General features: G+C 42.3%; 1 protein-coding gene across 1 annotated transcript; it reads right to left on the bottom strand.

Moving 5' to 3' along the window:
* Positions 1-655: 655 nt before the first annotated feature.
* Positions 656-26,015, bottom strand: c9h1orf198 (chromosome 9 C1orf198 homolog). Its single transcript, XM_043695415.1, has 4 exons — positions 25,552-26,015; positions 12,075-12,125; positions 5,923-6,519; positions 656-2,169 (listed from the first exon to the last, which is right to left on the bottom strand). The coding sequence occupies exons 1-4, from the start codon at positions 25,900-25,902 to the stop codon at positions 2,113-2,115; spliced, it is 1,056 nt and encodes a 351-aa protein (XP_043551350.1). The 5' UTR covers positions 25,903-26,015; the 3' UTR covers positions 656-2,112.
* Between the last annotated feature and the right edge of the window lie 26 nt (positions 26,016-26,041).

Here is a 26,041-nt window from a genome sequence, read left to right as displayed (position 1 = left end):
ACAGAGTAAATATACTAATAAAAGGGGAAAGAGGCAAATTGTCACTGGTGCATTGATGCTTTTCCATACAGTTGATATGGTCTTGGGAAGAGGGATCCATGAGCTGTTCCCACCCAATTTTGATAAAGTTGCACAGCACAATAGGCTGGACACATTGTGCCCATGATCAACGTGAGACTGCCCAAGCAGGTGCTCTACCTTGAGCTTCAAAATGGTAGGTGAGCCCTAGCTGGACAGAAGCAGCATTTCAGGGATACCCTAGAGGATCACTGAAGTAGAATATTCCCACAGACACCTGGGAAATCACTAACCCAAGACCATCCAAAATGGAGCATTGGCATCCAACATAGACTTGCTGTCAGGAGAAAGCATAAGCCAGGCAAAAAAAAAGAAGTGTAAGCTGGACGCCACCACACCAACACCTCACCCACTCCTTCCTATGACCGTCTTCTACCCCAAGCATTACAGAGCCTGCAGACATCATCATGTCAGTCTGCACTGCCAGATATAGATTCACCCTGACAGTGGAAGAGTCATCCTTGGGTGAGGGATGGCTAACGATGACGCATGTAGCAGGGAACTACAGGATCATATTGATGTGTGTTAAAGTAAATGAGTAAAATTCATTTGTATAAATCACAAAAACTGGGAATTATTTCAACTTATCTGCAACATACATTTTTACTAAACTGCATTTTGTAAAGACAGCTGATAATTACAATATAAACTGGCACATTTGTTTGGACAGACATGCTTAAAGGAATAGCAACTAACATGACATATCTAGTCTACAGCTTTTACAACTCAATTAATAAACCATACAGATGAAGTAGGAAAGTTACACAATAGCCAATGTTATTTTAAATTCTTTAAATCACTACTTCTAATTAGGTATTAGTTATTATACTCAAAAAGGAAATGGCTGGCTGCTTCCAACTTTGCTGTGCACTACAGCATTGTACAAGTTTAGCAAATAAATGCAGAAAGTGAGCAAGATGTTCTGAAGGATTTTACTTTGTATATCCATGCTAGAGGAATCTTAAATCTGACTACTGGATTATCCGGCAAGATCACAAGGTCCTGTTGCTTGGCTAAAATGATGTTATAAGGCATTCGATTAACTGAATAAAGTACTCCTTGTCCATGACCCTGATAAGAGGTTCCTCTATAAATGCATTTAGCATACTTATGTATTAATTTCAGAAAAAAATCAAATGTTACTTTATCAATATGGGCATTTAAACAATGGCTCCATTTGAATCAATTTTCAACTTGAATGAATTAATATCCAATTAACATTGAATAACAGAACAATTTATGGCATTCAGCTGAATGAGCCAAGATTACCTTTGTAAAATATGTAATTAAAAGTAGGGCTATGTTACTACTTTTCTATAGCAAATTTCACAAATGTAGTTATTGCCTACCTTTGGTAGTCATTCCTTGTGTAGGAATCTTGCCACTAATTCACTTCTAAGCACCATGGATACATAAATATACATACTTTGGAATCCTTAAAGGGTTATTTGGATTTTTTTTTCATTTATAAGGTATACATGTACACTTAATAGTTGAAGTATTAAAAACTTATCTGGAACAACCTTTGGAAGAAAACTTGGTACTGCTACATACTTGCTTTAGCTTCTGGGCTTGCATATTGGAGTCGACAATCATATGTTTAATTTCCTTCTGACAATTAAAGTTGTTGGTCTTCAAATGTTGATTAAGACAACCCATCCTCACCACATGTTCTTGTGATATAATTTCCAGAAGGGGTCCATAAAAAAATGGTTCCTAGTGGGAATCCTGGGTCAATGTACATTTGAATTTCATGATGAAGCATTTTTAAAAGATGAGCAATTCTAGTGTGTCGCATGCATTGAATGATTATTTTATACATAAGCAAATGCACACATTTCATACATACTCCTAAGTGCAACAATGTACAAATCTGTTATTTTAAATGGTTGACTGTTGAGGGCTCGGAGCAGTATTTTCATTTCCATCCACTTCAACTACCGAATTTAAAATGGAAGTATCACTTTCATAATCATGAGCCAAAATGGTAGGGTTTGTTTGGCTTGAGAGAAGTTGTGATGGAAGTAGAAGCAATTACCAGTTATCCAGGAAATCAAATCCAGTCTTTAGAATAGAACTACTTGTATTAATCTGTAATGGGGAGAGAAAAGATGAGTTCAAGTTTCAAGAATTCTGACTCTACGTGGTTATCACTTCTTCACAGACAGAGCATTCATAAACATTTATTTGGACAACTAAACTAACTACTTTAGCTATTTTTAAAAAATCATTATCAATAATTTAAGTAGAAGCAATTATCAGGTTCTTTACCATGGCCTTGTGTATTTATTCTACGGTCTGTCACTGAAATATTCTCGTTCCAAGGCTGGAGAAAACATGAGTCCTGCAGAAAGTTCACCTCCATGTATAGAGTCATAGAATGTACAGCATGAAAACAGACCCTTCGGTCCAACCTGACCATGCTGACCAGCTATCCCAACCCAATCTAGTCCCACCTGTCAGCACCCGGCCCATATCCCTCAAACCCTTTCTATTCATATACCCATCCAAACGCCTCTTAAATGTTGCAGTTGTACTAGCCTCCACCACTTCCTCTGGCAGCTCATTCCATACACGTACCACCCTGTGAAAAAGTTGTCCCTTAGGTCTCTTTTATATCTTTCCCCTCTCACCCTAACCCTATGCCCTCTAGTTCTGGACTCTGCCTATTTACCCTATCCATGCCCCTCAATTTTATAAACTTCTATAAGGTTACCCCCTCAGCCTCCGACGCTCCAGGGAAAACAACCCCAGCCTGTTTAGCCTCTCCCTATAGCTCAAATCCTCCAACCCTGGCAACATCCTTGTAAAGCTTTTCTGAACCCTTTCAAGTTTCACAACATCCTTCAGATAGGGAGACGACCAGAATTGCACACAATATTCCAAAAGTGGCCTAACCAATGTCCTGTACAGCCACAACATGACCTTCCAACTCCTGTACTCAATACTCTGACCAATAAAGGAAAGCATACCAAACACCTCCTTCACTATCTTATCTACCCACGACTCCACTTTCAAAGGAGCTATGAACCTGTACTCCAAGGTCTCTTTGGTCAGCAATACTCTCTCGGACCTTACCATTAAGTGTATAAAGCCCTGCTAAGATTTGCTTTCCCAAAATGCAACACCTCCCATTTATCTGAATTAAACTCCACTTGCCACTTCTCAGCCCATTGGCCTATCTGGTCAAGATCCTGTTGTAAATTGGAGGTAACCCTCTTTGCTGTCCACTATACCTCCAATTTTGGTGTCATCTGCAAACTTACTAACTGTACCTTCTTATGCTTGCATCCAAATCATTTATGTAAATGACAAAAAGTAGAGGACCCAGCACCAATCCTTGTGGCACTCCACTGGTCACAAGCCCCTAGTCTGAAAAACAACCTTCCACCACCACCCTCTGTCTTCTACCTTTGAGCCAGTTCTGTATCCAAATGGCTAGTTCTCCCTGTATTCCATGAGATCTAACCTTGCTAATCAGTCTCCCATGGGGAACCTTGTCGTTTACTGGAATGATTTTAAAATTATAATAAGTTGGAATGTTTTTATTGGACACTGCATTTTAACAAAAATAGATAATACATTTCTCAAGCTTTAGAGAACAGACTGTGTTCTCTTGCAGCTTAGGAAATCTGCAGAACAGCTCAACAAAGCAACAATTAGATATTTCTTTGCTTTTTACATCTGCCTATATAAATTTATAGTCAGTTGTCTGATTGTAAGTATTAAAAAGTGACCCCAATGAGTGAAGAATGCAAGATGCAGTCTCTAATCTATTATTCCTTAATTACAGTATTAATTAGAATTTAGTGTGGAAACTAATGGTTCATGCTTCAAATAGAGTCAGATGTACAACATGGAAACAGACCCTTCAGTCCAACCTGTCCACGCTGACCAGATATCCCAACCCAATCTAATGAAGCTCTTCGCACAGTTTGTAAATACAGCAAACCATTAGCACTGATAAGCAAAGACAGTTAAGAAAACAAAAAGCATATGTACAGAACAAAGTTTAAAAAAAAAACACTGCACATGCCTCAAGCACTTCCATGTCACCTATGAAGTCTGTTCAGTTACAGTCCCTTAGTTATGTTTTATAACCAGCATTGAAAAGGATAATTAGCTGACCATAAGAATGAGCGATTATAATCAACTTTTAACACTCTGGTCACTTCTCAGTGGAAATAAAGAATTGACGGTCAGCCAGGTAATGTCGAAATGGATTACCAAAAAGGTTGTCCAAAACAATGGATTTTCCACATCTTAGGGGGATATGGACCAAAACACAAGAAAGTGAGACAAACTTAGTTTGGGAAACTTAGTCAGCATGGGCGAGTTGGGCAAAAGGGTCTGTTTCCGTGCTCCATGATTCTATGACTGAGGGGAACAATAACTAGTCAGTTGCATAAAAATGGTTAGAGAATTTAAAGTTTGGGGATCCGCTATGGTGTGCCAAGATCCTGGGGAGATCAAATCAAGGATTTTGAATTCCTGGATTGTTTCAAGAAAAATAACTTAAAATGTTACTGAAAGACATTTTGTTGAAACCTTTTATCTTACACTCTGAACTTGTTTTCTCTTTTAAATTCATAGTATGATAGGAGTAATTGGTTGTAAATTGGACTCTTATTGGTAGAGGTCAGTTGCCATGGAGATTACACACATCAGTAACAACTGTCAGTTAACAGGCCAGTTGACTCAAAGGGCAAAGCATTGCCTGAGAAATGAACGAGAAAATGGCTATTGACTATTTAACTTTTGTGTTGGCAAAAAAAAAACAGGACCCTGTACTTCAATATATATGACATACCAAGTTCAATTGATAATTTTAAAGTGGTTGTCAGCAGACTGATTAGGCATTTTCCAGTCACCCTACCTCAGACATGTAACACATCTGGTACAAGTAGAAATTGATCCCTGGCCTCCTAGCTGGCGTCCCAGATAGGGACACAACTTCTGTGCCACCACAGGCTTCTTTAGCATAGTTTTTGTAGATATCAATCTGTTTGGCTAGATTATTACACATGTTTGAAGCTGTTGGGACTTGAACCCAGATCTCCTCATTCACAGACAGAAGGGCAAACAGTTCTTGTATACTTGCAATGGTCATTAGCTGATTCATTCACCACGGCAATGCATCTACTGGAGTCCACTTACCAACCAATCAGTATTTTCTTCTCAGTATAAACATCATTTACCTTGAGTTTAGTAGTTTCTGAATTGGCCTGATGACTGAAAGGCAAAAGCTGAACCAAAATGTACTGGAGAAATATTAGAAATTTTGCAGTTCTTTAGTACCAAAGAACGATTAAGAATTTTCCTGACTACATATTTAAGTGTTTGCTTTCATTTTTAACCTATTTGGCCACAAATTTTCAAAAACATCCTCTACAAGGAAGAAAAGTGACTCAAAACAGAATTCCCTTTTCTCTACATTTTTGATCAATATCATTTATTAACTACATTGCAACGGTATGTCATTTTCAGTCCCTTAAAATGTCACCAGTCAGTTTGATATTGTCCACAGAGTAACAAAGAAGCAGGAGGCCATTCAGCCCCTTCAGCCTACTCCACCATTCTAGATCATGGCTGATCATTCTCACTCAACATAATATTTCCATCTCCCTTGATGTCATCAGGAACCAGAAACTTATCAATCTCTTATCTTGAAATTCCTTACATGACTGAGCTTACAAAACCCTTGGGTGAAGAATTACAAGACTCAGTGCTCAATTAAAAAACCCTCCTCATGGCTTGCCTTTTACTCAGTCTGCACACAGATAAAGTTACTGTTGTGCCCAATAAAAATTCTCAGTAATTTATGTCATTGACAGTAAACCTTACCTGTGAGAACAATGGTGCATCAGACGCACAGGAGTCATCTCGCTCTTCATCTACAGATTCCTTTGAAACAGTCTTTTTATCTGGAGATTTCTCAGTATGGCCATGAGTGGAAATATCATCACATACACTGACTGAAGGCTGGTTTGTCCGTGGCCTATCCAAGTCAATAAACACTGATGAGACGTTGGTGTTGATTATTCGTTCCTGCTTCTTCACCCTAGGTTTCTCAGCTTTATTTTCATCTTTATCCTTAGATAATGATTCTTGTCTTAAGTAGGAAGCAAGTGGCTTTTCCCCTTTCTCCATTGACTTAATCTGACTTGGGGTTACATACTGATAATCAGACTGTTCGCCCTCCAGCCTGGATCTTTCATTACTCAGTTTCCAGAAGGAGGACGACTCTTCTTTTCTGACTTGTGTAAGACCATCTATGCTTGGTGTCTTTCCATTTTGCAATGGTTTGGTTGGCAGCCCTACTTGGGGTGTTTTAAGTTGGTGATTTCCTTGGGATGTCTTGACAGGTTGCCGTTGTTCACTTTGTATAGAAACTCCTTGTTCAGAAGCAGCAATGGAGGCAAAATTGAATTCCATCTGACTCTGAAATTGATAAATTATTTGCCCTTATGAAAAAGAGAAACATGAATTGAAGGCAAAATACTTCATCAGTTGAAAGTCAATAGGGAAATTTAAATTTGATGGAATTTTTTTTTTAAAAATAAGATTTTTCCTAAGAGACTGCAAATAAGCGTTTGTGACCAATGATGGATTGGTCTTGTTAGGCATTCTGAGCCTTGTGTGATCTCAGGTTTTTGCTGTCAAGATTGACTGTACAATCAATCTGCAAAATAATAGTTCAAAAAAATCTTCCTAGAAAACATCAAATTTTCTTTAAAATGGAAAAGTACCTTTCTATAAATCTTACTAGTGAAAGCAGCATATTAACCATATTCTGTCATTAAAAATGGAATGTCTGGCAAACAGCAGTTTCTATGGAATAATATGAAGCCAAAACAAAACAACTGCAACAATTTTGAACTCAATCTCAAACAATTAAACATGGGAAGTCATAGAGCAGAAGTGTCCTCTATCTGACAGGTTTCTGAAGGAATGGTAACATTCCACAACTACTTCCATCTGGAAGGATAAGGGCAGCAGATATATAGGAAGACTGCCACCTGACAGTTCCTCTCCAAGCCACTCTCAATCCTGACTTGGAAATATATTGCTGTTCCTTCACTGTCACTGGATTAAAATCCTGGAATTCTCTCCCCAAATGTATTGTGGGTCAACTCACTTAGCAATAGGTCAAGAAGGCAGCTCAAACATCTTCTCAAAAGCCAACTAGGGATTAGCAATAAATGCTGGCCAGTCAGCAATGCTTTCATCCCACAAATGGATAATAAAGAAAAAATCCTTGGAAGTTAGAAGTAATGTGTAATTTAGAGGATCATGCAGTTGGAGGGGTTCCTGCATGCTTAGTACATTGCCTATGTGGTGGAGGTCATGGATTTTTGAAAGAAGTTATTGAAAGAAGTCAATTCTCCCATGCATCCTGCAGTCGGTACAATATGCAACAGTGGACAAAGAAGCGAATATTTAAGGTGGTGGATGGGGAGATAATCAAGCAGGCTGCTTTGTCCTGGATAATGCAGAGCTTGTGTTGTTAGCACTGCACTCAGGAGGACAATATTCCCCTCTTTGCTTGTGCCAAAGCAGGCACTAGAGAATTAAGAAATGATCTCTCGCCTCAGAATTCTGAGTCTTTGCTCTGCTCACATGGCCACAGTAAGTCGCTGGTCTAATTCAGTCACATTTTCCACCATCAAGTAAATGCCCTGTAGCTCTCAAGCAGCTTGGCTCAGGATGCAGCTCATTCTAGAGCCCAAGTCTTCAATACTAATGACAGGATGCTGACAGCACCCACAGCCTTTGCAGTATCCAATGCCTTCAGCTAATATCACATGGAGTGAATCAAATTGACAGAAGACGGACATCGGAGAAGCTGGGGACATCTGAAGGAGGTGGAGATGGTCTGACTTGGCGCTTCTGGCTTAAGAAGCATCCACTCTGATGAAGAGCAGTAAAGTCCTCAACCTCAGAACAAATTATCTTGCTGTTGTCAGTGCTTCCTCCAAGTGATGCTCAACGTGGAGCAGTACTGACAGTAGGAAGTTGGGGGGGGGTGACAGGAAAGAGGGGAGAAAAGAGCGGAAGAGATTTGTGGGGGCAAACATTGAATACAAGCTAAGATTTTGTGCATAGTAATATATTTCATGACCGGTCTAGTGCTCAGCCCTTCCAATTTTAGCACTAAAATGTTGTTATGGAGGTCTTTGCAGAGTTGGATTTGCTGCTGTTATTTTCAATGCCTAAGTTGACAACTGATGGTCTGTTGTGGTTCTGTTCGCCGAGCTGGAAGTTTTTGTTGCAAACGTTTCGTCCCCTGGCTAGGCGACATCAGTGCTTGGGAGCCTCCTGCGAAGCACTTCTTTGATGTTTCCTCCGGTGTTTATAGTGGTCTGTCCCTGCCGCTTCCGGTTGTCAGTTTCAGCTGTCCGCTGTAGTGGTTGGTATATTGGGTCCAGGTCGATGTGTTTGTTGATGGAGTTTGTGGATGAATGCCATGCCTCTAGGAATTCCCTGATTGTTCTTTGTCTGGTTTGCCCTATGATAGTAGTGTTGTCCCAGTCGAATTCATGTTGTTTGTTGTCTGTGTGTGTGGCTACTAAGGATAGCTGGTCATGTCGTTTCGGGCTAGTTGATGTTCATTTATGCGGATTGTTAGCTGTCTTCCTGTTTGTCTTATATAGTGTTTTGTGCAGTCCTTGCATGGTATTTTGTACACTACATTAGTTTTGGTCATGTTGGGTATCGGGTCCTTCGTTCTGGTACCCGATACCCAATATGAGCAAAACTAATGTAGTGTACAAAATCCCATGCAAGGACTGTACAAAACACTATATAGGACAAACAGGAAGACAGCTAACAATCCGCATACATGAACATCAACTAGCCACGAAACGACACGACCAGCTATCCTTAGTAGCCACACACGCAGACAACAAGCAACATGAATTCGACTGGGACAACACTACTCTGTCTGGCTTGCCCGATGATAGAACAGCCAGGGAATTCCTAGAGGCATGGCATTCATCCACAAACTCCATCAACAAACACATCGACCTGGACCCAATATACCAACCACTACAGCGGACAGCTGAAACTGACAACCGGAAGCGGCAGGGACAGACCACTATAAACACCGGAGGAAACATCAAAGAAGCGCTTCGCAGGAGGCTCCCAAGCACTGATGATGTCGCCTAGCCAGGGGACGAAACGTTTGCAACAAAAACTTCCAGCTCGGCGAACAGAACCATAACAACGAGCATCCGAGCTACAAATCTTCGCACAAACTTTGAACTGATGGTCTGTCTGGTCATTTTTAAAATTATTTTTCTGCGCTGGTTTGGTGCAATCGTGTGGCTTCATGGGCAAGAAAGAATAAATCACATTACTGCAGGTCTGGGGTCATATGTAGAAACTGTAAATTTCCTTCCCTTAAAATAGCATTGGAGAATCAGATGCGTTATTATGATTAATTAATTACAGTCTCATGGTAACCATTAAGACTAAATTTACATCCCTGATTTTTACCAAGTTAAATTCTACTAGTTGCTATAACGGGCTTTTAGTCTGTTGTCACCAGGCCATTACTCTTGGTATCTGGAAACATTCGTGGACATATGGAACAGAAGCAAAAACAGGACATTAAGCCCCACAAGCTTGGTACGTGGATCTTCTGGCCGAGGTCAGGACACTACCACAAGATCCTTTAAATAAATTGTATTTAAATATATTGCCCAATTGAATACCCTAACCTTTAGTTTTTAAATCAACTTATTTTTTCTTTTACTGCTAAGTAATTACATGAGCAACTGTCACTTGAGTTTGTATTTGCATCCAGGTGTAGCCATTGAACATAATTAACTACAATTTAAACATGAAATGGGGTGAATAAAGACTGTTGGTACAAACAATATCTGATGTGGTATAGGGAGTCCTTGTTTAATGATAACTGAGAATAAATGCTATCAAGATCTATTATAAACCTCCACTGAATCACTGGGAAATACAAAATCCAATCAGATATTAACACAGGTCCTGATCTGCACTCAGTTGGCTATCCTATGATTAATGCCAATAATAATGTCTCCAACATCTGGTAGAATTCCCAGTCCTGAATGCCATCCAGTCACCCTTGTTCCGTGTGTGCACAAATAACACGAAGTAAGTTCACGTTAGCCCTGGTGCAACTCAATGTGGCATCAAAAGTGATGGCCTCATCTTGAACAACCAACTTAAATATCATTTTTGCAATAAAAAATTTCCTTTATTTAGCATCTCTCATGATCATTAGATATCCCAAAGTGCTTTATATCCATTAAAATATTTTTTGGAAAGGAGAGATTTTTGTAATTTAGGAAATGCAGCAGCCAAGTTGTGCAAAGTAAACTCCCACAAAAAGTAATTCAATCAGATGATCCAGTTTTGTGATGTTGTTTGTGGTATAAATGGTGGCCAAAAAAAGAGAAAAATAGAAATAGCTTTGAGGATCCTTTACACCCAGTTTTTAGTCTCACCTTAAAGATGGCATGTTCAACACCCTGGCACTCCCTTGGTACTGGAGCATCAGCCTCGATTTTGATATTCACAGTCTGGAATAGGACTTAAATCCTACAGCCGTGTAACTCAAGAATGCCAACTGAGTGTTACCAACTGAGCCATGGTTGACAATGCAAAGAAAAGAGTTGAAAAGTGTGGTGCTGGAAAAACACAGCAGGCCAGGCAGCATCCGAGGAGCAGGAGAATCAACGTTTCAGGCATAAGCCCTTCTTCAGGAATGAGGCTGGTGTGCCAAGCGGGCTGAGATACAAGGTAGTGTGGGGAGGGGGCTGGGAATACGATAGGTGGAAGGAGGTGAGGGTGAGGGAGATAGGCTGGAGAAGGGGTGGGGGCGGAGAGGTCGGAAAGAAGATTGCAGGTCAAGAGCACGGTGCTGAATCAAGGGGTTGGGACTGAGATAAAGTGGGGGGAGGGGAAAATGAGGAAGCTGGAGAAATCTACATTGATTCTGTGTGGTTGGAGGGTTCCTAGGCAGAAGATAAGGCGCTCTTCCTCCAGGCGTCATGTGGCCAGGGTCTGGACATGGAGGTGGTCAAGGACCTGCATGTCCTTGACGGAGTGGGAGGGGGAGTTAAAGTGTTCAGCCACGGGACGGTTGGGTTGGTTTGTGCGGATGTCCCAGAGGTGTTCCCTGAAACGTTCCGCAAGTAGGCGGCCTGTCTCCCCAATGTAGAGGAGACCACATCGGGTGCAGCGGATATAGTAAATGATGTGTGTGGAGGTACTGGTGAATTTGCGATGGAAGGATCCATTGGGGCCTTGGAGGGAAGGTGGGGGGGGGGGGGGGAAGAAGAGGTGTGGGCGCAAGTTTTGCACTTCTTGTGGTTGCAAGGGAAGGTGCCAGGAATTCAATGAATACAAAGGATGGAGCCACTAAAGACATGCACATGCATTGCCAACGATACTTCCATTTAATGACAGAATTGTTGATCAGCACCAGAAACCAATTTTCACATTAACAAATTAATACCAATGTTTAATTGTATATTTAAAAAAAAACTTGATTTTTTTTTGAAACATGACAGTGAAAGGGACCTCAAAAGAAAAGGCTTGAGAACCCCAATCTATGTCATACAAAACAGGCATGCCAGGTAACTTGCTGTCACTGCATCACTTTGTCTGTAATAAAAAGGACAAAACATCATGGTTTGCCACAATATCAATTACACCTGTGCCCTTAAGATCAGAAACATTGTTATTAAATGTTATTAGTTGAATTAATTCATTTCTCAAATGTCATTTAGAAACCTCAAATGTGTGTTTTAATGTTATAATGGTTTAAGCACATTTCAGTTGCATTTATTTTTTGATGATAACTATAATTTGTATATCAAAATAAGGCACAAATAAAAGCTCAGGTTATTGAGGGCAAAACAGATGTATATTTAACACAATTTTATTTTATACATGCTATGCATGGAAACAAATGATCAATCTTTCCTATGATAATGGAAGATGGGATAGTTTACCTTAGTTTCCCAAGAGAACGGAGCGGAGTGCTCATCTTGCCATGTAATATCCTAAATAGAAAGTTACGAAATGATGTTTTTGTTACAAGATACATGGAAAAACACAATTAAATTTTGTTACATGCATAGTATCTTGCATGACCTCACTGCTGTGTGCTTTACAAATCAGTTAAGTGCTTTTAAAGCTTGGTCACTGCTATAATGTAGCAAGTAATTTCCACATAGCAAAGTCCAACAAACAGCGATGGGCAGCGACCAGATAATCAATGATCATCTTGAATAGTATTCTGTGGAAAAGGTTTCCTGCTCTTCTTTGGATAGTGTAACAAATCTTTACGACCCCGAGAACACATCAATTTATCCAATCATAAACCTTAAAGTGCAGCAATCCCTCCATGCTGCATTGAACTCCGTCTGGATTTTGCTCGGGTTTCTGAATTTAACTTAAGCCCCCAACAAGACTCGGGTAACTGTGCTATTCCTTGAACAACACAACACTATAAGGTCTCAAGTAAGCAGGAGATGCTTTAGCTGCTCATTAACTCTTTTTTAATCTTCACTTTCTTTTCCTTCATGTTTTTTGTAACTGTTCATTTTACTATGTAGAATGGACCACAACCAACGTATTAAACTTTATTTCAAAAATAAAGTTTAAAGTGTTTCCTGGAAACACTACCATAGCTGACCAAGTCAAAGTCCTACTAGGTTTTGATATCACTTACAATCTCTGAACGTCAAAGAACGTAGCCTGCATACAAAATCCACCTGAATTCAAGTAGAGTTTGATTCCAGTCGTTAGATTTCAAGAGGAGACACGATTGGCCTCAGTTCATAACTTAACATCTTTATACTAAAAATGGTTTACAAAGTAATTTTATTTAAAGGGGAAAAAAAAAAATCATGATGTAGTGATTGGAATGAGGTCAGCCAGGTGGATCTCTTTGGATGGGTTTCCTGATTGGACCAGATTAATGGCCCCAATCAGGGAGCCCTGTCTGACAAGCTAAAAACTAGAGTGTAAGCACTACCGCAGTTAGGCAGTAGTGTGGGGGTTAATATAACCAGGAGATTCACAGAAAATAAATAAATAAACCGGGGATTAAAAAAAATAAAAACTAGAGTGAAAATAAGCATTACCACAGTTAGATAGTGTGGGAGTAAAATAAATAGAACAAAAAAAAAGAAAAAAAAACTGGACTGTGTCAGGGCGGACTGAGAACTGAAAGGGGCATGGGGTGGACTAAGAGCCAGAAGGGGCATAGAGGCGGACTGCCTTAAAATGGCCGGAAGATGGGAGGGATGGGGGAGCTTGCTGGGTTTCTGGGGGTCTGTATTGTATGCACTTTTTATGTAGTTGGACTGTCTTATGTACAAATGTCATTGTTACGGTTTTATAAATGATTGAAACTGGGATTGGAGGTTCCTCATTTGTTGAACGGTAGGGTTTGGGGCCTAGCTTTACCAATCCTCTCCCTTGTAAAATTGCTGTTTCTCTGTATACAGCTGTTAATGTTAATTGTTTTGTAAACTGTGTATTGTTTGACAAAATAAAAAAATGTGTCAGAGGTTCTGTTCACTCCAGGTGCTGGCTCTATGATGGCTGGGTCAGTGTCATGTACTATGCACATGTAAATCAAAGAGTGATTTGGTGACAGGATGCTGGCCTTTTGTGGAGTTACTTCAAATAGGAACACAGTGTAGAGCATTCAGCCCCTCGAGTCTCTTCCACCAGTGACATAATTGCTGAATCCAGCCATAATGCGGTGATTAATCACCTCTTCACTCCCCACAACCTGCCAGTCTACAGGGCACAAGTCAGTGATGGAATATTCCCCACCTGTCTAGGTGGGTGTAGTTCCAATGACACTCAAGAAGCTGGACACCAATAAGGGTAAAGCAGCCAACTTGACTAGTACCACATCCAAAAGCATCCATTCCCTCTGCCTCCAAAATGTTCCATAGTAGCACTGTGTACTACTTGCAAGTTGCACTGCAGAAATACATCAAAGCACCTTCCAAACCCACAACCACTTCCAACTAGAAGGACAACTATAGCACCACCTGCAAGTTTCCCCTCGCCGCCACTCACCGCCCTGATTTAGAAATATATCGCTATTCCTTCACAGTCACTGGGTCAAAAGTCTGGCATTTCCTCCGAGGGCATTGGGGATAAACCTACAATACGTGGACTATAGCAGTTCATGGCAGTTAGTTTTGCTAATTGCATGATAAGGTCCAACAGTGCTTCAAAAAAAATATCATTCCTCCTTATAAGAAAGCATTACTAAGTGGGTGTTGAAACACTGAAGTTTTTTTAAATACTTTGATTATTTCATATTTAGTGCAAGTAATCTGTATATTTTTACTTTCATAATAATAAATAAATTTGGCCAATGTGCAATCTCAAAATGTTCAACAAACTACTTAGGGAGTGCTCAGTAAATATTATATTCATCCCATCAGTGAAATAGCTTTGCACTTCAAGGATATAGTGTGCCTCATGACTATTCTACTGGTAGATACTGAAACATTAAAACAATATTAAAAAAAAAACTGGGATCTGGAACAGGATTTAAGACAAAAAGCAAAAATTAATAAAAAAAAAAGTCAAGCACCAATTTCATGTCAGAGAACAAGGCAGGTAGCAGTCATAAAGCAATTTAGAGTCATAGACATATCCAGCATGGAAACAGATCCTTCGGTCCAACCCGTCCATGCCGACCAGATATCCCAACCCAATCTAGTCCCAGCTGCCAGCACCCGGCCCATATCCCTCCAAACCCTTCCTATTCCTATATCCATCCAAATGCCTCTTAAATGTTGCAGTTGTACCAGCCCCCACCTCATCTTCTGGCAGCTCATTCCATACACATACCACCCTCTGCGTGAAAACGTTGCTCCTTAGGTCTCTTTTATATCTTTCCCCTCTTACCCTGAAACTATGCCCTCTAGTTCTGGACTCCCCGATCACAGGGAAAAGACTTTGCCTATTTATCCTCATAATTTAATCAACCTCTATAAGGTCACCCCTCAGCCTCCAATGCTCCAGGGAAAATAGACCCAGCCTGTTCAGCCTCTCCCTATAGCTCAAATCCTCTAACCCTGGCAACATCCTTGTAAATCTTTTCTGAACCCTTTCAACTTTCACAACATCTTTCTGATAGGAAGGAGACCACAACTGCATGCAATATTCCAACAGTGGCCTAACCAATATCCTGTACAGCCACAACATGACCTCCCAACTCCTGTACTCAGACCAATAAAGGAAAGCATACCAAATGCCTTATGACAACCGTTTAACCATAATAATAATTGATATCATTTTCAAACGAACACCACACTCAAAGAGTTCTTGTGGTGTAGTAAGAATGTCCACATCGCTGAGCCAGGAGGTTCAAGTCTCATCTGCTCAAGACTGTGTAACAACATCTCTGAATAGGGTTGTTCAGAAAATATCTTAACAGCAGCAAACTTACAGTGTATGCAAAACAATTAAAGCTTACCTCATTACAGATAAAAATATTAGTCCCCAATACAAAATTATTATGTTAAATAGTCATTGCTGAGTGGTGAATATTGTGCAAACATCGCTGCTTTCGACTTAATGATGGATGGAAGTCACTGATAAAGTAACTGAAGATGGTTGGGCCTAGGATACTAGCCTTTGACCTGCTCTTGTAGCCATAATACTTACAGTCAAAAGTGTGGCGCTGGAAAAGCACAGCAGGTCAGGCAGCAACCGAGGAGCAGGAGAGTCAATGTTCAGGCATAGATGCAGGTGGGGGGGTGATAGTGAAAAGTCAGAGAGTGGAAAGATAGGTGGGAGGAAATATAGACAGACAGGACAGTTCAAGAGGGTGGTGCAAGTTGAAGGGTTGGATCTGGGATGAGGTAGGAGGAGGGGAGATAAGGAAACTGGTGAAGTTGATGTTGCTGCCGTGTCCCAAGGCAGAAGATGAGGCATTCTTTCTCCAGATTTGGGGTGGCTTGGATTTGGCAGTGGTGGTGGCCAAGGACTTGCATGTCTTTGGTGGCGGGAAAGGGAGTTGAAGTGGTCGACCACACAGCGGTGGGGTTGTTTGATGTGTGTGCTAGAGATGTTCCCTGAAATGTTCCGCAAGTTGGCATTCTCTCTCCTCAACATAAAGGATACCACTTCGAGAGCACTGACACAGTACAAAAGAACAAAGAAAATTACAGCACAGGAACAGGCCCTTTGGCCCTTCAAGTCTGTGCCGATCCAGATCCTCCATCTAAACATGTCGCCTATTTTCTAAGGATCTGTATCCCTTTGTTCCCTGCCCATTCATGTATCTGTCTAGATACATCTTAAATGACGCTATCGTGCCCACCTCTAATGGCAACATGTTCCATGCACCCACCGCCCTCTGCGTAAAGAACTTTCCACATGTATCTCCCCTAAACTTTTCCCCTCTCACTTTGAACTAATGACCCCTAGTAACTGAGCCCCCCATTCTGGGAAAAAGACAGGGTGAATAGCAAGAAGCTGTCTCTCATGATTTTGTAGACCTCAATCATGTCCTCCCCCCCCCCCCCTCAACTTCAGTCTTTCTAATGAAAATAATCCTAATATACTCAACCTCTCTTCATAGCTAGCGCCCTCCATTCCAGGCAATATCCTAGTGAACCTCCAATGCAACCTCTCCAAAGGAGCCACATCCTTTTGGTAATTTGGCAACCAGAACTGTACACAGTATTCCAAATGTGGCCGAACCAAAGTCCTGTACAACTGTAACATGACCTGTCAACTTTTGTACTCAATACCCCATCTGATGAAGGAAAGCATGTTGTATGCCTCCTTAACCACTCTATTGACCTGCATTGCCACCTTCAGGGAACAATGAACCCAAACACCCAGATCTCTCTGTACATCAATTTTCCCCAGACCTTTTCATTTACTGTACAGTTCATCCTTGAATTGCATCTTCCAAAATACATCACCTTGTATTTGCCCGTATTGAACGCTATCTGCTATTTCTCTGCCCAACTCCAATCTATATTCTGCTGTATTCTCTGACAGTCCCCTTCACTATCTGCAACTCCACCAATTCTAGTGTCATCTGCAAACTTACTAATCAGACCATCTATACCTTCCTCCAGATCATTTATATAAAATCGCAAACAACAGTGGTTCCAGCACAGATCCCTGTGGAATACCACTTGGGTCACAGGTCTCCATTTTGAGAAACTCCCTTCCACTACTAATCACTGCTTCCTGTTGCCCAGCCAGTTCTCTATCTATTTAGCTAGTGCACCCTGCGTCCCATGCAACTTCACCTTCTCCATCAGCCTACTATGGGGAACCTTATCAAATGCCTTACTGAAGTCCACGTATGACATCTACAGCCTTCCTTCAAACAACTTTGTCACGTCCTCAAAGAAGTCTGGCAAGACATGACCCACCCTGCAAAAAAGCATGTTGCCTATCACTGACAAGCCCATTTTCTTCCAAATGGGAATAGATCCTATCCCTCAGTTTCTTCTCCAGCAGCTTCCCTACCACTGTCATAGGGTTCACAGGTTCTATAATTACCTCTGTTAGCCTTCTTAAACAAGGGGACAACATTAGCAATTTTCCAGTCTCTGGGACCTTGCCAGACTTCAAGAATGCTGTAAAAGTATCTGTTAAGGCCCCAGCTCTTTCCTCTCTCACTTCCCTTAGTAACCTGGGATAGATCCCATCCAGACCTGGGGACCTGTCCATCTTAATGCCTTTTAGAATACCCAACACTTTCTCCTTATACTGACTTGACCTAGAGTAGAGTAATCAAACATCTATCCCGAACCTCAACATCTGTCTGCTGGATGTGAAAAGATCCTTTGGGGTCTTGGACGGAGGTGGGGGTGGCTTACACTTCTTGCGGTGGCAAGGGAAGATACCAAGAGTGGAGGGTGGGTTGATGGGAGACGTGGAACAAATGAAGGAGTCATGGAGGGAGTGGTCTCTGCAGAACATAGATAAAAGGTAGAGTGGGAAATATATTTTTGGTGGAAATGGCAGAGGATAATGCGCTGTATCCAGAGATTTGTAGGGTGGAAGGTGAGGACCGCGGGGGGTGGGGGGGTTCTAACCTTGTTGCAGTTGGAGGGTTGGAATTCAAGGGTGAAGGTGCGGGAAGTGGAGGAGATGTACTCAAGGGCATTGTTGATCATCTGGGATGGCAAATTGCTGTCCTTGGATGTCCTGGAGTGGAATTATTCCTCCTGGAAGCAAATAAGGTGAATGCAGAGAAATTGGAAGTAAGGGATTGTGTTTTTACAGGAGGTAGGGGTGGAAGGTAGTGTAATGCAGGTAGTTGTGGATCTCAGTGGGTTTGAAATAGATGTCTGTGTTGAGTCGGCCACTGGAGAAGTCCAGGCACGGGAGGGAGGTGTCCGAGATGGACTAAGTGAACTTGAACTGAAAATGTGTTGCTGGAAAATTGCAGCAACTTTTCCAGCAACACATTTTCAGCTCTGATCTCCAGCATCTGCAGTCCTCACTTTCTCCTCTTAAGTGAACTTGAAGTCAGAGTAGAAAGTATTTTTGAAGTTGATGAACTGTTCAAGCTCCTCTTAGGAGCACAAGGTGGTGCCGATACAGTCATCAATGTAGCAGAGGAAATAAAAGGTGGGGGATGGCACAGGGCAACTGTGGAAGATGGACTGTTCCATGTATCCTAAGAGGAAGGCACAGCTGGGGCCCATGGCTACCCCTTGGTAGGAAGAGGATTCGAAGGAGAAGAAGTTGTTGAGGGTGAGGACCAATTTCGCCAATCGAATGAGTGTGTCGGTGGAAGGGTTCTGGTTCCTCTACCTTGGCGGAAGAGGAAGAAATGGAGGGCTTTGCCATGGTGGATGGACATACAAAGATTGGATGTCCATGAAGAAGTAGTAGTGTTGGGGGCCAGGGAAACAAAAGTCATGGAGGAGGTGGAAGGTGTCGGTGGTGTCCTAATGTATATGGGGAGTTCCTGAACCAAGGGGGACAAGACAGTCTCAAGATATGAGGAGGTAGGTTTAATGGGGCAGGAGCAGGCAGAGACGATTGATCGAAAAGGGCAGTCAGGTTTGTTGATTTTTGGTAAGAGGTAGAACTGGACAGCCCGGGGTTCTGGGTCTATGAGGTTAAGGGCTGTGGATGGGTCTGTCCAAGGCCCCATAGGATCTTTCATATCCACCAGCGATCTTCCTGCACATCCAAACACCTCACCTACTGTGTCCGTTGCTCTTCTCTATTCTGGGGAAGACAGGATGCCAACTCGCAGAATGTTTCAGGAAACATCTGACGCACACAACAAACGACCCCACCGCCCTGTAGTCGACCACTTCAACACCCCCTCCCACTCGGCCATGGACATGCAAGCTCTGGCCTCGTCCACCACCAAATCCAAGCCACCCAAAGAATGGAGGAAGAATGCCTCATCTTCAACTTTGGGACCCTTCAATCATACGGCATCAACACTGACTTTACGAGTTTGCATATCTTCCCTTCCTCCACCTCATCTCAGATCCAACCCACCTCTCGAACGGTCCTACCTGTCCACCATCCTTCCCACCTATCCACTCCACCCTTCCCTCCGACCTATCACCCCTACCTACATTTACCTATCACCTTCCCAGCTACCTTCCTCCCCCACACTCCTGATGAAGGACTTATGCCTAAAACGTCAACTCTCCTGTCTGACAGGTTGTGCTTTTCCAGCACTACACTTTTCAACTCTGATCTCCAGTTCTTTCGCCTAACCTCAACACTTATTGTCCAATAAGTGTAGTCTAGTTTAATTTCTGGTCAATGGTAACTCCCAAGATGTTGATGGTGTTAGATTCTGATTTGTTGATTCTGACAATGATAATGCCATTGAATATCAAGGGGTGATATAGTCAGATTCTGTCTTGTTGAAGATATTTATTGATGTTCAGCACCATTGTTCAGACACCAAACAGTCCATGTCCAAATGCAACAAGACTTAGACAATACTCTGGTGTATGACAACTGGCAAGAGTGCCATACAAGAGTGACAGTTGGAATAATTGGTTCTAATTTCAGATTTGTTTTAAAATTCCAATTCCACCACCTGTAGTGGCAGGATTCAAACAGGATCCCAAAGCCTTACCTGGGTCCAAACTATGCAGCATTCAAGGAGGAAGCTCACTACTACTTTCTCAAAAGATAATTTGTAATCGTAATAAATGCTGGCTGAGGCCATTGATATCCACATCCGGGTAAGAGTAAGTTTTAAAAGCTATTCCCCAATGAATAAAAGCACTACCCAATGCAGTACTAAAACAGACTGAAAAAGGTACTAAACTCAATTGCTGCTCTGTACTTATTGTGATAGTTATGGGTGTTACAAATAACATCAAAAATACATGAGTTGGGAATAACAATGTGGGCTTTGTTATCCTAAGCTGATAGCATGCAAAAGTGAGGTCTAGCGGTACCAGCTGTAACCCTTCCTAGCTGCACTCACTAATTTAAACTTGTTTTTTTCCCTAAAAGAACCCCTCCGTTCTCCTTAACCTTTTGTAAAATCAAGTACCTTATTTGAAATAACTGCACACAGAGGATGGTATCCCGTCACCAAGTCACCCTTTAATTACCTATGCACAGTACACTGGCTGTTACCAGCCAATTCCGAGTCAGTCCCCTGACTGAGGAAATTTTGAATCTCCTATTGAATTTTTTTTAGAAAGTCTTTATTCAATTTCCACCACCAGGAAGAAAGAAAACACCCAAGTGGCCAGTGACAATTTTTAGAAAATGGGGATGCCTGGAGGTCAGGAGAGTCTTTAAGCCCTAGTTTCATTCTGTTTATTCTGCTTTGCATCAACATGGGCTGAATACAGTTCTCCATATGAGATTCGTTTAGATGAGATTAGATTCCCTAATGTATGGAAACAGGCACTTTGGCTCAACCAGTCCCAACCAATCCTCCAAAGAGTAACCCACCCAGACCCATTTCCCTCTGACTAAATTGAGCTCACACTATGGGCAATTTAGATTGGCCAATTCATCTGTCCTGCGGGAGGAAACCGGTGCACGCGGAAGAAACTCACACAGACACGGGGAGAATGTACAAACTCCACCCAGTCACCCGAGGCTGGAATAGAACCTAGGACACTGGTGCTGTGAGGCAGCAGTACTTACCACCGAGCCACCGTGGCGCCACTTTAGCTTGAAATTTTCTTTTAACTTGACCATTACTGCTTAGCTTTGTAGATTTTAGGGATTTTGTAGATTTATAGAGTTCTACAAATTGTAAACTTATACACAGCAGAAAGTATTCATAATTCAGTCCAGTTAACCGGATTAAATAATTTTTCATCCCAAAAATTTGCCTCCCTAAATTTAAAATCTTGGTTTATGACGTGTACATTTTCAACTGAAACCTAATGTCAAATTCAGTTATGTTACAAAAACATTTTGCAAGATGTTTCTTCATTGTAAGACTGCGAAGTTTTTTTGTTATTCTTAATTAAATGCAGAATAGCCTGTTCCCTTATTGATTTTAAAACTTATTTAGAAATCTACTCTGACTACATTCTAAGAATACAATCACTTTACAGCTTCAACTGGGCAAACATAACTCTTCATAACGAGATTATTTTGGCTCCTGCCTCCATGATCTCTACAGGGAGAAAGTGAGGACTGCAGGTGCTGGAGATCAGAGCTGAAAACATGTTGCTGGAAAAGCGCAGCAGGTCAGGCAGCATCCAAGGAGGAGAATCGACGTTTCAGGCATAAGCCCTTCTTCCTGAAGAAGGGCTTATGTCCGAAACGTCGATTCTCCCATCCATGATCTCTACGTTTACACCATTCCACCTCCACTATAAGCAATTTATGCCGGAGCACTGCATCCTTTGCATATCCTGGTCTCTGCCAGCAACATTTCCACCACCAGATCACCTTTAGTGAAATTCATGTTTCTCAATTGTTTTTTGTAATCAATATTAAAATCACAGAAAAGGTTATAGCAATAGGAGACCATTCAATTCTACTTCTCTGTGCCAGCTCTCTATAAGAGCAACTTTCCTAGCCTCATACTCCGCTTTGCTCCCAACCACCACCTTAGTTATGCAGATATTTTTCTATTCCAGCCTCTCCTTTTCAAATCCTTGCGAGAAGAATTTCAAACTTGGAATACTTGGATCATTGTATTTCATCCAATCAAGTTACAATATGTTCTTCAAATTGAATTTGTGGGCGGCACGGTGGCACAGTGGTTAGCACTGCTGCCTCACAGCGCCTGAGACCCGGGTTCAATTCCTGCCTCAGGCGACTGACTGTGTGGAGTTTGCACGTTCTCCCCGTGTCTGCGTGGGTTTCCTCCGGGTGCTCCGGTTTCCTCCCACAGTACGAAAGATGTGCAGGGTCAGGTGAATTGGCCATGCTAAATTGCCCGTAGTGTTAGGTAAGGGGTAAATGTAGGGGTATGGGTGGGTTTCGCTTCGGCGGGTCGGTGTGGACTTGTTGGGCCGAAGGGCCTGTTTCTACACTGTAATGTAATCTAATCTAACTCTTGTTTTTTTTCCCCCTCTTGCATGCTTCATGTATTTGTGCACAGATTATTTCAATCTCTCTCCCCACATGTCCTACTAATCTATTTTATACTAAATTTCTTTTGACAGAGTGACTTTTTGCTTCCATCTAACTAACTAGTTTAAAATTATACCACACTATTTACCCTTTCCACAAGCAATGGCACATTTGCAGTTCAGGCAAAACTTTTTGTACGCACAGCTACCACTGGCACAAAAACATGGTCGCATTGTTCAAGAAATTTGATACTCTTCCTTCTACATTATCCTTCCAGTCACATGCTAACAACTTTTCCTGACAGTTCCTCTCAGAAGGTTGTGCGTCTTTGGAACTCTCTTCCTCACAGCACCGAAGGCAGGATTAGTGAATACATTCAAATGAGAAGTAGACATTTTTTGACTAACAATGGAGTCAAAAGGGGATTGATGGTAGGCAGGAATACATAATTGAAAACACAACAGAGTCAGCCATAATGTTCTCATGCAGCTAAGGGCCAAATGACCTCCTCTTGCTTGTAATTCATCTGTTCAGCTGTCACTTCATGAGATCTTGCTGATCTACGACCTAACCCCATATCCCTTCATCCCTTGAAATAAGAGAAGTATACCAATCTCACACTTAACATTTACAACTGATCTAACATCAATTGGATCTGCAAAATCAAAAGAGCTCCAAACGTCCACTATGCTTGGTGAAATGCTTTTATGAATTTCACTCTAATCCCTGGCCACCATGTCTATTGTTAGAAACAAAAAAAAACTGGATGATGGAATCCAAAGTAAACAAACTGGAGGCAAAGAAGTCAACATTCCGGGTATAACCTTTCTTTGGGACTGGATGTGGGAGCTACAAGGATGGGATAGCAGCAGCGAAGGTGAAGTAGTGATAGGTGAACACAAGAAGTGGATATGACCTAGTTGGTTGTTGGGAGGGATGAATCCAATTGGTAGCTGGAAGAAAGGGTTGGCAGGTGGAATGGAAGGGAGGAGGTGGGGCTGGAAGAAGTGCCAGGGGATGGGTGGGAAAGTTATTTGAAATTCGCTAACTCAATGTTAAAGTCCTCTGGGCTGTAGGCTGCCCAGGCAGAAGACAAGGTGTTGTTCATCCATTTTGCGGTCTAATTTATTGCGGCAATGGAGGAGGCCAAGGATGGAAATGTCGGAGAGGGAGTGGGAGGGGAAATTGAAATGGGTGGTGACCAGGATTTTTGCTGGGCCTGAGACAGCCAACCTAAACGAGCACCTAGTCTACATTGAGTCTCACCAATATAGAGGTCACCACACTGGGGAGCACCGGATGTAGTAGACTAGATTGGAGGAGAGGCAGGTGAACCTCTGTCTCACCTGGAAGGACTGTTTGGGGCCCAGGACGGAGGGAAGGAAAGTGGTGTACAGGTAGGTGTTGCATCTTTTTCACTCAAAGAGTTGGAGGGGTTGGAGGAGAGTGTGGCACAAACCAGGAGTGGCAAAGAGGACAGTCCTTGCACAAAGGCGGAGGGGGCAGGGATGGGAAGATGTTCTTGGTGGTGGGGTATAATTGGAGTTGGCAAAAGTGTTTGAGGATGATACACTGTATGCAGAGACTGGTGGAGTAGAAAGCGAGGTCAAGCGGTCCTTGCCTTTACTGCATTTGAAAGGGATGTTTAGATCAGTGGAGCGGGGAATGGAGGAGGTGCGGTGGAGAGCAGGCTAGATGACAAAGGGGGTGGAAAAAAAATGTCATTTGATGTAAAAGAACATCTGGCATGTTTGGGAGTGAAATGTCTCTTTGCCAGAGCAGATGCAACTGAACAGAGGAATTGGGAAAACAGGATGGTGTTTTTGCTGGATACAGGATGGGCAGAGGTGTCATCTAGGAAGGTATGAGGGTCTGTGAGTTTAAGTAAATGTTGGTCTGTAAACTGTCACCAGAGGTGGAAACAGAAAGGTCAAAAAAAGGAAGAGAGGTGTCTGAGTTAGACCAAGTGAATTTGAGGGCAGTGTGGAAGTTGTTACCAAATTCAATGAACTGCGGCAGTTCAGCCTGGATGCAGGACAGTGCCAATGCAGTCATCAATAAAATGGTGGAAGAGTTGGGGAACAGTACCAGTGTATGTACTGAAGAGGGATTGTTCAACATAACTGACAAAGAAGCTGGTGTAGCTAGGGCCCATGCGAATGCCTATGGCCACCCCCTGGATTTGTAGAAAGTGGGAAGAACTGAAAGAAAAGTTAGTGAGGGAGAGGACTAATTCGGCAAGGCAGAGGAGGATATTGGTGGGGGCTGAATGGGATTGGAGAGGGAAAAAAAACTGATGGCCTGCAGGCTGTTATTGTGGGATATGGACGTTTGTAAGGACCGCACATCCATAGTGAAGATGAAGCGCTGGGGCCCAGGGAACTGAAAGATTCCGAAGAAGTGTCTTCTTCTGCCTGAAACGCTAACTGTTTGGCACTCCATAAATGTTGCGTGCGATTGTAAATCCTTGAGCATTCTGCATCCTTTTTTCTTAATTTTACCGTAATTGAAGAAGTTTGCAAAACAAATAATTTTAAAATGCCAGTTCGTTTCAAGAATGACTAAATATTAGTCATTTCTTACACATCGTGCCTCCCAGTATAAGGGCCTTCTTATAAGAAGAATTTCAGGCATGCAAAACTTGCAAGGAAAAGAGCCAGAGATTCAATTGCAACAGATCCAGGATGCATTCCTTACATACTGCGGACGGACAGAGCATTAACCCCCCAAGTAGACACTTACAATGTTAAAATTGAGGCGCTTTGGAGATCATAGTTTTAAAAGGCGTGGTCAGCTTCACACTTGATCTCGTTTCCTTTGCTCATAAAAATGATGTGCTTTTTTACCACGACTAAAAAAATTACAGGAAAAAAGTAGTAGTACCCACCCCACCCCACCCAACCACAGGCTAAGAGACGCCAAGCATCCGTCCCTCACCTCCTCTCCAAAATGCACAACTTTCTGGCCGGTTTGGAGCTGCAGCCTGGGATAGCAGACCGTCTCCTCTCTCTGGCTGCGGTGCAAATTGTACCGGCTGCGGATCTGGGGATCCACCATCCAGTTGTCGATGATCTCCTCCTGCTCTCTGGGCTCCAACCTGTCCCAACGCGGCCCGTACTTCTCGCGGATTTTCTGCCTCTCCAGCATGATTCGTCGGGCCATGGGGCTGATAGAGGAGAAGTATTCGAACTTCTTCTGCTCAAGACCAGTGACCGTGGCGTTAACGGTGCCACCGGCGACAATCGGCTCACCCATCTCACAGCTCATTACCATCGCCGCCGACGCCATGGATGCGAATGCAAGCGACAGGACTCCTGACAGCGCACGCCGCCCTAGCGTTCACTGATTGGCCAGCACTAACCAATACGACCTACCGTCAGTGGCCACAACTGTCACTCATCGAATACGTTCCATCCTCTGTCGTATT

Source organism: Chiloscyllium plagiosum, chromosome 9, assembly GCF_004010195.1.
Source record: "Chiloscyllium plagiosum isolate BGI_BamShark_2017 chromosome 9, ASM401019v2, whole genome shotgun sequence".
In the NCBI taxonomy this organism is placed as follows: domain Eukaryota; kingdom Metazoa; phylum Chordata; class Chondrichthyes; order Orectolobiformes; family Hemiscylliidae; genus Chiloscyllium; species Chiloscyllium plagiosum.
The sequence above is the reverse complement of the archived record's forward strand: the minus strand, read 5'-3'. Positions and strand labels throughout refer to the sequence as shown.